Here is a 13,531-nt window from a genome sequence, read left to right as displayed (position 1 = left end):
AAGTGACTTAAAGTGCAATGCCACTGACGGCCGCTAGATGCTCCAATGGACTCCCATTCAAAAATCGTCAACTTCTCTCTAGAAAGTCAATACTTTTTCTTCAACGAGTCATTATGGTCTCTATTGCTAAATTCAGAAACTCTAATAAGTGTGCTGGAGGTCATTTTGGAAATTATTCCTCTGTTAATAAGCCATAACCATATCTGGATCCATTAAAGAAAGACAGCTAATGGTAGCACTCTGTACATTACTCCAGTAGTGCTTCTGCTATCTGCCTGGAATGATAAAATGATCACCCAGAGCAAAACCAATGTTTAAGAGACTGTGCTGCAGTTGTAGGAACATTAGATTCAAGGGTTGGTTTTCCCTAAATTGCATTTAAAAGGTTGATGTTCTCTATTGTCAAGAGGTCTATTTGTTTTATTTCAGTCCACACACTGCAAGAGTTTGGGAAGAAACACTGTTTGTTCTACATCTGACATCATCTGATGGTTGACTTGAGTTTAAAGTAAAACCAAATCAACCTGTTTAAATTTGGCTGGGAAGTCATCCCGCTTTTGATCTCCTCCCACGCCTTCCGGAAACACAGGTCAACATCACACACTCACTATCTCTCACACCTGCCTGTTAAGAGTCTCTCTCTACATGTGCTGCCTTGTTACAAGTGTTGTAATATGGAAAGAATAAAGTGAACCCCTGCATCACACCTTTTGGCCATCCTCCAAGAATCAAATCCTGAGGACACGCATACACGTCTTGCAGATCGTCAGGCTCTGCATTCAGGTTTTACAGTGATTTAAGTCCTCAAGGCTCTCTTGCTCAATATCATCATATCCATGTGTCACGCTTTTAAGTGGTCCTGAAGGGACTGCTGTGCCTCTTGATATGCAGCTGGGATGACTGCACTTGATTTTGCTTGTTTAAGCATATATACTTTAACAAAACTGCAATCTTAAACTCTTACCTGACTGGTAAGACTGGTGTTATCTTCTTATTCTAATCAAAAAATCCCCTTAAGAAACTAAAACCTAAGTAAGTAGTAAGACATGAGGTGACTCTTATCCTTAATTACCAATTCCTGTCCTCTTTCCTGAATCTGTTCAGGAGGAAACAAACTCAGTTTACCAGAATTTCACCTGCTTCCTCTTCAGGACCAAACTGTACTTCAGCAATATCTGACTGCAGCTACGCAGACGATACTTGTTAACTACTTAAATTCATTGTTAGTTTAATCTCTTCTGTTGAATTGCTTTTAGTAATGAAAAGATTAGATATAGCAGGCTTTGCATGTTGATTCTGAACTCCTTATCAGGAATCATGAGCTACAGTATATCCTTTGTGTTGCTTTTCAAAAGTCTGCAGCACCTCAGCAGACAACTTCATTTGAAGTTCTTTGGATTCGGCTTACTGAGTCTTTCTTTGAATGCAGAGATGTTTCGTCAGTCTACTCGAGGAGATTTTGGCCCTGGTCATTCCCCAATTACTGTTCAAGTGTTTTATGAGGATGGGTGATGGGGAGAATAGGACTGCAGACTTTTGTGGCGCACAAAGGGGACTCGTGTTTTATGTTGGGAAGAGGTTGGGGGAGAATCCATTTGGTTTGTGGGTGCAATGGATGGCCACTCACCCGTGACAAACTTCTGTACAAAAAGCTATACCATCCGTCAGCCTGAAGAATATCTCCAAGAACAATGTGCTGTAAAAATGCTGAGTGCTGACGTAAAAAAAAGGCTAAACTCAAGGAGTCATGGACATCTAAAATCCCTTAGTGTCAGTTGATAAGGTCATGGCACTTTTGTAATGAAAAGATAGGGTTTGAGGGGGTGGGGAAGTTAGGAGCTTTATGGCTGAGAAGGACTTACCAATCCGTCACAGTTGTTAATGGCAACCGAGGCCCCAGGGACGTCTGTGATGTCACCGATAAAGGTGCAGTCCGTCTTTAACAGCTCACGGCGCAGTATCCTCTCCGTCATGCCGATTGGTTCAGTCTGGTTGGCGTCCATACCGGTGTCGTCACCCATGCTGTCGCTGACATTGCCAAAGCCTTGGACCTCGTCGTGCCACTCCACCATAGCACCCGGCGCCACCAGCTTGTTGTTTGGCTGCAGGCGGAGGTGGAACTCTTTACCGAAGGCGGTGATGTTGAAGAAAAGTTTTTGTTCAGATTCACTGGTAGAAAAAATCTCCCTCTTTACACGCTGCTTGTGAGTGGCAGACAGCAGATGTGACAGGTAATGTCCGTGAGAGTCGGTGCTGAAGGGAGTGACCAGGCCGTATTCCTTCAGCCTGCTGGTTAGCTGGTCTGGGACACAATGACAAAGAAGAAGAGATGTTTTTCAGTTAAAGGAAGCAGGAAGTACAAAATCAACAAGTCACCACTGCTTGTTTGTAACAGAAATGCAATATAAATACAATAACTTTCATTTTTTTCAGTTCAAATATTCATGTCATGTGCAGAAAACAGGATGCTCTGAACTCTATTGCTCAATGCAGCAAAGCCCAGCAGGCGCTTAAGCCGTCTTTTGTTGTTGTCAAAAACAATTCAAAAGCAGTGAAAAATAGACTTCAAAAGTTCCCAAGGTGATGTCTTCAAATTGGTTGTTTTGTTTGATTCAAGATGTCCCAAAGACATTTAATTAAAACCGATACAAAACTGAGGAATGCAGAGAAAAAAAACAACAGAGTAAAGCAAACCCTCACATTGGAGAAGAAGCTGAATCCATTGAATGTTTGGGATTTTTGCATCGTAAATTATAAATGATTCATCAATTACATAATTTGTTGATTACATTTTTACCTTTGACTAATTGATAATCGATTTAGCGCTAGACAAGTACTGAGACTGATACAGTTGGGTTGGTACATTGTAACTGGCATAACAAGTAACATTTATCAGATGCCGAGACACTGCACTACAAAAACTCACAATGACTTTTGGAAGTTATTACGGCAGCAATCACTTGTTGTCTTGATGCTTGAGAGGTAAATCATCATCAACGCTACATGGTACACGCTATCAGGCATTCTATATGAAGGGTTTGCTTATACATATTTGATTTAACAATACAGGCTCAACTTTTATGTCTCATTGAAATGAATGAGGATGCTGCATTTCTGAGGCAGCCTGAATACAGCCTTATTCTCCGATACAGATGGCCTCAACCCAAATGTCATTAAGACTGATGGCAGTGTCTCTTCTGAGTCATTCTGGTTCTGGTAGATCCGGGAACACAACTGCAGGCTGAAGCATTTCAGTTACAGAGCAAAGAAAAAGATCCTGTTTGTGAGAAAAGCTGACCAGAGTCGCTAGGATGGTGATTTATTCTGACCCCTGTAACCAAAACAACTCTATTAAAAGAATTAAATGAACGCAGGCAAATCAAACTTATCTTAATTGGCTTAACTCAGGATAACTCAAACTTAGGCATGCTCATGTGCACACATCTACACGGACATCCTCTCATTCCTGCTCTCCCCTTAAATAGGCCCTCCATGCTATCTACGCAGAACCATCTTTCTTGGAGGGTTGTTTCAGTCTCCCACCTATAATACGTAAACAACAATCCACTTATATCAGTTAACATTGTTTACACAACTACATCATCCACCGCATGGTCCTCAGCGTGAGCCAAGATAAGTAAGAGTCAAATAAATTACTAAACCAAACATTTAACTAAAAAAATAAGTCCACCCATACTTGGTCCTACACATGACATCAATGGTGATGACAGTGAGAGATTAAAAGCAGGAAGTGCCCCTTTGTCTCTTGGAAAGCATGGTAGGTATAATATATAACTCAAGAAACTAAGGACTTAAATCGATAAACAATAAGTGAAATACAGATGTAAATAAATGTAACACAACAACGCTAAACACAAACAAAACCTGTGATAGTACGTGAAAGCAATGCAACTAAATAACGATGTTAAACTAGCTAAAACAAACAAATGACAGGCGTGTTAAGAAATATATTAGATTACAACAGGGACAAACGGTGTGGTCTCACCCACTTTCACACTGTTCTTTCAGAAGTTCTTCCTACGCTTTTTTTTTTTCCTGTTGTTTTTTCTTTACTCGCAGCTCCTTGTTCATTGACTCATTTGTGGTCAACTCAATTGTTCAAGGAAATGTGTGGGCCTTGAAACACACTCGGTCTAACAAAATTTCCATCCACGCTCGGTTTGCTTTTCAAAATGTGTGCAGTGGCAGACACATTCAAAACATTTTGGTTGGTTTTGGTTGGAAAAAAAAAAAAAAGTAACATGAATATCAAAACCTTGAAATTATCTTGTAGGTTTTGACTCAAAGACATTCAAACAGGTGTCGATGGTGAAAACTAAAATTACACGTCTGAGGAAATGGCATTCTTTACAAATCATAGTGTGCATGCTCTGGACACGTGAAAACCATACATCTGACCAGCCTTTGAAGAAAAGACATGCGGATATGATACTGATAAAATGACACAAATTGAACTTAAAGGGATGGTGTTAGAAGCAGCTTGATAACAGTGATCTTATAAGGTTAAAACACAGATAAAGATATAGTGCATGTTGGTCTTTAACTCATATAACCAAAGCAAACTGCAGGCATGTGTCTGGTTTTGAACATGTGAAACATCAAAGGCCTTTTTTATGGGGCAAATACCTTACAGTTACATCAACTTTACTCTTTCCGCAAACATGCATGACACACAGTTAGCTTGTGTGACATTCATACATAAAAGGCTTTTGCACCATGTGTAGGACTGATGTCATCTAAGATAAATTATTACATATTAGCCCGAGTTTACTTTCTCAAAGAAAAGCTGGTGTGACAAAACTTTTAAAAGGATGAATGCCTTCGGGTCAAAAAGAAGTCAAGAATTAGCTCAGTTCTTTTAGTGTGTATATGGAGGAGTGGAGCTTCACTGCTTAATCCCCAGGAGGCCCCCGGTCTAATCTTAAGAGCCATTTCTCCAACTTAGAAGAAGGGAATGAGAAGATTTCTGTACATTCAACCAACAGACCCACAACACAGGTGCATCTTGAGCTTTTCTTAAAGCCATTGAAAACCTGGACTCAAATCTTATAGGTATGCAGGTATATATATATTATATGGTTGGCAATTTCTATGTTTTTTTCATGTGCAGAGCCAAACAAACAGTTAATTGATCTACTTACAAGTATTGTGGTGTGTGTGTCCAAAGTCTGATATATCGTATTTCTCTGTGCGGTAGTCCTTTGTTGTTATACAAAAGCTACAAACTGATACACTGTTTCAGTCACATTAGTTCACTTGGTTAGTTCACTAGTTTGTTGTGCTCACAACCTCTTAACTTTGTACTACACAGCACATTATAAAGAACTTTAGTACAAAGTCAAGAGGATGTGATATGGAGCAAAACAAGCTAGCGAAGCTCTTTAAATGGACCTGCGTTCCTGCCTTATATGACAGAATCTTATTGGTCTTTGAAGTCATTTCTAAACAAACTACTGTACCCAAAACTCTTTGCAGCAAAGGAACATGTCACCCAGTGCAGCAGCGTGGCTCAGTGACGTGTTTTTAATTGTTTGTGACAACAACAGAGGAATAAGATATATCAGATTTTGGATACACACACAATACTTGTAAGTAGATCAGTTCATTGCTGGTTTGGCTCTGCACATGAGATTTGTTAACAATAAGAAAAAGATTTTAAAAAATCGCCATATCCTTTAACTATTTTCCTATAATATTAAATATGTAGGACTAAATAGGCAACAAGAAAAGTTAGAGTTCTGAAAAAAACATCCTTAGCGATCATTTATTAGAAATTTAACACTCAATAACTCATCTCATCTGCTTCATCAGGACAGTTTGGGTGTTGTTTGATTAGATTGGACTGACAGCAGCAGCATCCACATGCTAATAACCCGAAAACTACTTCTGAATCCTGACGGATGTACGTGACTTCACCTTTTTTCACTCATTTAAAATCAGTGAAAAGCTCACAGACAACACAAATCCTTAAATTTCTCATGTGAAAAAACCAACAGTTTTCTAACCTTGGCAGAGAATAGTGTGTTTTTATCGGAAAATGGTTGAAAGAATATGTTTTCAGAGCCTTGAAATTCTTTTACAACCTACTAATCTATGAAGGTTTACGCCAGCCATAGCGAATGAAAAAGGGTGAGAGCAAATTTAGTGAAAAATTTCAACCTTATATTCATTTGCAGTGCCGTTCACTTAACTATTGAACGTATGACACCGGAAATTTTACAGAGAGCGTGACATTCAAAAGGAACATTTGCTTTGAATAGACCTTAAAAGCATGGGTTTGCAGGCCATGTGGATTTGCTCTTTACAGAAAGGAACTGCAGATAATGAACATGTATTGGAATCAGTTTATTTTGTAAAAATAATTTTTTAAAAAAGGAATAAAAGCTTATTTTCCATGTTGTACTGTTGGTCTCTGTGGCTTTTTTTTTTTTTTTACAAGGTTACATTTTAACTTTAACTTCTTAAAAGGGGCACAATTGCCCACATGTTTGAGTGAAAACCAGACAGCACTTTAAGTCTACCTGTTAGATTGAAAGGTCAACCACTCCAAGGTTTGCCGGGCACACATCCTTCATTTCACCAGAGAAGTGTCTGCACTTCAATGCTACAAAGTTATTTCAATATGCATTAACAGCAACTCTCGTTTTCTCTGACTATTCAAAGAGAAAAAACAAACAAGGCCAGAAAAGTTTATACGGAAGATTTTTCACTTTCTTCATTGACATCCGTCGTTACAGGAGTCGCTCACTACAAATCACAGACTGCAGTTGATGAAATACAATCTAACACCAATATCAACCAAATAAGAAACACTAAAGGAGCACTGAGGGAAATATATACAGATTATTATAATATCAGGTGTTTTTTGGTTCTTACCTTGAGAATAACTGAGAACAGCTTCAATAAAACAGACTAAATTCTTTTTACAAATGGATTTTGTTTGTTTAATATGTGTGTATGTCTTGATCCTTGAGTATTAAATAGTGAAAATGTTCCAAAAAAAGTACAGAAGGAGAGGAACTTTGGCAATTTTTCTTAATGAGGCACCCAGTTCATTGTTACAGCTTCGACAGAGCAGCCATAATGACGCTATCGTCCTCAGAAGAGACAACGGTATCAGATACAGATAACACAAGTGGTGTCCATTATAGTCATCTCCACCAGGATATCTCAAAAAATATTTAGAAGATTTCAATGAAATTTGGTGGAAAGCTTAGCCAAAGAACATCTGATCAGTTTTTGGTGTTGATAGTGCGAACATGTGGCCATTTAAGGAGCTCTTTCAACTTTGGTTCAAGACAAATCTATCGCTATCTATCTACCTCTTCTCCAAATAATTTCATCCAACTTCACCAAATTTGGTGCATGAAATATAAGGAGGAGCCCAAATATACAGTAAATACGCCATGCCATCTGATAGTGTATGCTATACCATTTTCCCTATTATCAAATTCTTCTAAATGTAGCCTGTGTGACCTAAACTGCCATAACTCTCGAATGCACTGTGCAACTGCAACCGAATTTTCACACACCTCAAGTCCAAGCAATCCCCTGCATATTTGGAGGCACCTTACCAATAGATGGAGCAACAACATGAATTTAAATAGCCATAACTCAGTGGTCATTAGTCTGACTCGCATAAAATTTGGTACAATAATGTTGTACAAATTCCTAATATGGATGTAGTTAAAAAATTCTCTCAGGAATCACGGCCATCATCAGCTAATTAGTGCGACAGTCTAACCCTATAAGGATTTAGATGCAGATTTGGATCAGGATTGTTTGATTTTGTCAAAATTTGGACTTTAAGGTCAAAGGAAAGTGAGGTGAGTCATTAAACTGTTTGTGTTAAATGATAGGGCTGACTAACAACTCCTTGCCTCTCATTTCATATCTGATCTACAGCACTGCAGTTCTCAGGAAATGCCCACTGAGCCTTTTCAGACAGCTCTGAGAAAGCCGCTGTTTATAGACTGATTGTGCAGAGATTGTTAGTGGACAAAGAAATGTTGTGGTAGCAACAGGAGAGGAAGAGTGAGAGTGGCATCCCCTTCAACAAGTACAGCACTGCTGTCTATTTTCTGCAACTGAGAGTGGAGAAATTGGTCTCTCTGGCTCTGCTATGAGAGATTTCTCCATGTGCATGATTGTTGAACACTGGTGTAAAATTGCAGCTCTCTAAAGACGCCCTTAGTCTTTAATTGTCAGGGTCTGACACCAAATCCTGACATTTATTGTAGAGGTTTTAAAGGATGGCTTTTTCAAGTCTGCCTTAAAACAACAGACAGGTGCCCAAATGAACATTTAAATAGGTTTTTCTTGCCGTAACCATTGCTCTTATTAGAAGATCCCTTCATAATGCACTTACAATGTAAGTGATGGAGGCCAAAATCCACAGTCCTCCTTCAGCACAAAAATAAAAAATTAAAAGTTTATCTTAAGCTATTATGAAGCTTCAGCCATCCAAATGAGTCAAAGTAGATATCTTTCAATGTTACAGTCTTTTTAGTGCCAAAGTCCCTCTTTTTGTTACTATACTTCCACCGCAGCTTGACAGGGAAACAATGTCTGAGAAAACACAAAGAGGGAATTTGATGCTAAAAAAGACCGTAAATATGCCAGATACCCACTTGATATGACTAACACAGACTGCTGAAGCCTCATATAAGCTTTAGATCAACTTTTAAATAGATTTTTGCACTAAATGACTGTGTGGACACACTGTGGATTTTGGCCTCCATCACTTACATTGAAAGCACATTTGAAGGGGATCTTTTAATAGCCAGTATGAACAGGAGGAATGATTACAGTGAGGAAAACCTTTTTTTCAGTGTTCATTTGGATACTTGACTGTTGTTTTAAGACAGACTTGAAAAATTGTGAACCCGTTCTTTAAACTGGGCTGAACAGCTTATGTTATCAAATCAGGAAAATAAAAAATTTCATTGCCACATCTCTTTGGCCTCCTGTTGTTCACAGGAGGAAGAGAAAGGAGAACAGAAATGCAAAGCACATCACCACTGGCTGACTTAAAGTTTAATTAATGAATGGAAAGATGTACTGACGGACGGACTTCTCCAATAAAAGTTGAATCTGCAGTAAAGAGAAAACTTAGCAAGCAACATCAGGAGCAAACTCACAATGATAACCACAATGATTCAAGATACACACAGATGACAAACTAAATGAAAAACCTGGAAAATGAGTCAAAAAACATAACAAATATAGAGGCGATGGGTATAAAAATGATGTGAATCAAATGCTATGACCTTCACAGTCAGCAGATCTCCCCTCAGACAGTTATGGGAGCTTTTGGAGCAACGTCCACCACTATCATCACAACACCAAATGATAACTTAACTTGAAAAAAATGGAGTTCATCCCTCCAGTGGACTTCCAGAAACTTTAAGACAATCATCTTGAATCACGACAAGGAGAACCGAAGCTGTTCTGGAGGCTCGTGGTGGCCCGACACCGTAATGATATACTTCATGTTGACTTTTCCTTTAATCTGTCACATATCAGCGTGCGCGCTTGTACACACATCAAACTAGTGCCAACAAAGACTGGCTTATGAACCTGTGAACTTGAACACACCACAGAGACTTTAGCCAGACCAACATGTATATAGATGCTGCCCTTGTGTGAGAGAAGATTACTTCAAGTCTGTGATTTCAGCCCTAAAAACAGACAGAAAGACAAAATAAACTAGACAACCGTTTCACCGCCGCCGTTAATATGATTACACAGGCTTGTCGTATGCTTATGGTGTCAGTACTAGTTGATATAAAGTGTTTTCCAGGCAAGTTCGCTGTTCTGAACGGCCATATTTGAAGGCAGGGCGAAAAGCCGTCACAGAGAGAGAGAGGCGAGTTGCAATGAGTTGTACAAACGGGGATAACGGCGGACATTTTCGGTCTCTCATCAAAGGCATTCTTACTGTTGTACATTCAAAAAGTGCCAAAAACTGAGAGAGGTTTTGAGAGAAGATCAAACCTTTTCAAACCGTCACACAAAAGACCGACTGCTGCATGAAGTGGTCGTGATCGTTGGATTGTCGGTTTCGGAAAATTACAAATGGAGATGGTCTCAGACGCTGTTCGACCGTCCAACAACCACTTCCAACGCCTTCAACCTGTCTTACTTTTTTCAATGAGCTTTGCTCGTACAAGCGTTTCAAGTCGGATTTAGCAAACTTTCTTAACTGCACAAGCTCACTGTAACTTGTTTGACTACCGCCTGTTAACGAGGAAGTACAAGTTCATGAGATTTGACACAATCAGTGCCCCACTCCAATTTTGGGCAAATTTCATTCACAAAAAGAGGGGAAAACAGTAATTTCACACATCAGCAAACAAAATACATACTAAACTAAAGCACATAGTGTAACAGCAGTGTCAGTAGCTGTATTAACTGACCCAAAACAACTAGAAAATATTAATACAGCTGCCAAGGATCATCATAATCAGAGACAAAGAGAGATGGAAGGGAGGATATTTCACATCGATGATGTTAAACTGGTGGGTGTAACAGAGGATGTTCCCCTGGACTGTGACTTCTTTAAAGACGTCAAAGCTGTCAGAGTGACAGAATGTTTCTCGTAAGCACTTATAACTATTTTGGAACGAGCTGTCGTGCCAAATATTCCATAAAATCATGTTCATAACTTAATTTGGATAAAAGCAGAACAATTCTTAAGTCAAACACGTGTTTTTTTTCCCCCCCACTGTGGAGACAGGCTGACTCTATCTGTAAATGACTCTAACAACATCTCTGGTCAACTCATTAAACTCTAAATATGAGGAAATTGGTGAATGCCTCAAGCTCTCTTAAATCACTTGTGCACACTACTGAAGAGCAAATACAGTAGTAGCGGTTCTCGCATGAGGCCAGATGTCTTTAACTTGCGGAAGGACAAAAAGACAGAAGCGAGAAACTGAGAGAAACCACACACAAGTGGGTGAAATAACTGCTTTACAAGGCTGATAAGAGTCGGCGATGGCGAACTACAGGCGGCACTCAACCACAAACGCTCAACCCACGGGGCAACAGTGCCCGACTGGCAATTGTCAAGCTTGATGGTGTGATGGTGCTGGAGGTGTTCAGAAGATAACGGCGGGTGTAAAAGGATCCTACGTGGACAATGTTGCAGCTCACTTGTTTCTTAACCTCAGAATGGGTAACAGATGTGCGGGATTTAGAAGTGGAATTTTCTTTCCTGTATAACAAAGCCCTTGAAGCAGTTCACTCATGTAATATAAGTGTGTGTGTGTGTGTGTGTGTGAGTGTGTGTGTTTAGGGGGAATGGTGGGGTGGCAGAGGAGGAGAGGGTAGGAGGGGTGTATTACAGAGCTCCTCACTCACACACACACAAACTCCCCTCCCACTTTGATCTCAGTGCACCCAAGTTGTCCTCCTGAGTCTCTCCAGTGAGCAGAGGAAGGAGAAAAAAAAAACTCCCACAACTTACATCTAATTATTTACAAGATGAATCAAAAATTAAACAACACTTACCCTCCTTTCTGTCTTTTTCGCCAGCCTGCAAAAGAGAGGAGGGGGTGGGTGGGGAGGGTGGGGGGGAAGCTCGTTAAATGCGGTACAAGCCAGAAGGAAATAATAATCTGAGTCTGAGATGTCCAGCAGCAACAACACTACCGCCCCTGCAGCAGTTTACTGTAGGCTTGAGCTGCTTGTAAAAATTTAACAAAAATGCCTCTATTTTACACATGTCTTATGTAACAGGCTAAACTCATGCGTGTGCAGTGTCAACATATTTCACAGTGGAAACAGTGTGCGCATTTACAGAGCCAAATGTGAAAAGTTTTCAGACAGTGAGAAAACCTGTTGCTGTGTCGGCCCACTTTTCCGCTTTACAGCTGGATTTATTTCAGTTTCTGAGACAAGAAAATTCGCACACTTGAAGTGTTAAAAAAAAAGAGGCAACAGGGAATCGATACATACACTTACCTTGTCAGCTGAAGTCACTATAAATCCTACAAGAAGCAACGCTAGTGACAGGACAGCCATCACGAGTCTTATTTAAGCTCTTTTTTCAAAACTTTATCCCAACGTGAAATTAAAAATAAAGAAAAAAATCGGGGGGAAAAAACTCTACGCAAGCGGGACCCGGCTCATTCAAAAGTTATCAAAGTGGATGTGCAGACTGTTGCCTCTGTTATTTAAAAAAAAAAAAAAATTTAAAAAACCCCAACCACAATAACAAAAAGAAAAAAAACAAAAACAAAACAAAGACATAAAGTAGTTAAAGTTTCATTAAAGCAGGCGTGAGGCGAGTTGCGACACTTTGTCAGTCAGTGTTTCTGTTGACTGAGTTTCTAGAAAGTTTGGGTTAGTAGAAACATCCCCTCTGCCGCTGGCCGGACAGAGCTGCAGTGTGAAGCTCTTGCAACCTGGCACTTGGCTCCCCTGGCTAATAAACGGCAAGACCAGCCCTGCGTGACGTCACACTGCCCTTTCCGCGAGCCTGAACACATGGTGGGACAGAGGAGGAGGAGGAGGAGGAGGAGAAGGAGGAGGAGGAGGAAGAAGAAGAAGAAGAATCCCCCCCTCCTCCTCCTCTTCCCCATCCCAGCACAAGATGACATACACAGTCAGCAGCTCAACTTTTATGACAAATTTATATATATATATATGTATAAAATGTCAACACACCTGTGGACCATCGGAAATAATAAATATGGAGGTTTTGAGGAGGTGGAGATGCTGTGAGTTTTGATTTCATTAAAGGTAAGCTTTTATTTAAGTTTAAAGAACTTAATATTTATTATATTATTACAATATGTAGTATAATAAACACGGTTTTGAACATATCTCGTCAAAGCCACAATTTAGATTATAGGCCTATAAGATAAGTTAAGTTAAGTTAAGTTAAGTTAAGTTAAGTTAAGTTAAGTTGAACTTTACTGATCCCAGGAGGAAAATTTAGCATTACGACAGCAAAAGAGAGAGGTTGATAGTAACATGATACAGATAAATAGAAAAAGGGTGATAACAATAATATTATAATAATATAAACATAAAAAACATAAAAATTGATTGTTAATTAAACGTTTTAGGCACTAAAAGTAAAGTGAGGATGCTTTCAAAACTAATGCTATGAATAGTTTTTATTCATTAATCAACCTCCTACAAAGTTCAGTTAAACTTAAATCAGTATTTGTTGTGAGCAGCTTTGCCTTTAAAACAGCAGCAGTTCTCCTCGGTTCACCTGCACACAGTGTTTCAGGTACTCGGCAGGTCGGTTTGTTCCTGCATCTCAGAGAAGTTGCCACAGTTCTTCTGTGGATTTAAGCATCGCAGCTGTTTCTGTCTCTTCGTATAATCCCAGAACGACTCCATGATGTTGAGATCGGGGGCTCTGTGGGAGCCAAACCATCTGTTGCAGGACTCCTTGTTCTTCTTGTCGATGGAGATTCTTTATGACTCTGGTTGTATGTTTGCGGTCGCTGTCATGCAGAATTAAGTTGTTACAGATCAAACGCCTCCCTGA

The 13,531-nt window shown here is 39.6% G+C and overlaps 1 protein-coding gene across 1 annotated transcript in view; it reads right to left on the bottom strand.

Moving 5' to 3' along the window:
- Positions 1 to 12,466, bottom strand: part of adamts3 (ADAM metallopeptidase with thrombospondin type 1 motif, 3) — a 152,613-nt gene extending 140,147 nt beyond the window's left edge. The window contains exons 1-3 of the mRNA XM_067571746.1: positions 11,989 to 12,466; positions 11,536 to 11,560; positions 1,863 to 2,302 (exon numbers count right to left, since the gene is read on the bottom strand). Coding sequence (XP_067427847.1) covers positions 1,863 to 2,302; positions 11,536 to 11,560; positions 11,989 to 12,048 — 525 coding nt within the window. The 5' untranslated portion in view covers positions 12,049 to 12,466. The remainder of the gene's footprint in view (positions 1 to 1,862; positions 2,303 to 11,535; positions 11,561 to 11,988) is intronic.
- Positions 12,467 to 13,531: the final 1,065 nt, after the last annotated feature.

This window comes from Thunnus thynnus, chromosome 2 (assembly GCF_963924715.1).
Source record: "Thunnus thynnus chromosome 2, fThuThy2.1, whole genome shotgun sequence".
In the NCBI taxonomy this organism is placed as follows: domain Eukaryota; kingdom Metazoa; phylum Chordata; class Actinopteri; order Scombriformes; family Scombridae; genus Thunnus; species Thunnus thynnus.
The sequence above is the reverse complement of the archived record's forward strand: the minus strand, read 5'-3'. Positions and strand labels throughout refer to the sequence as shown.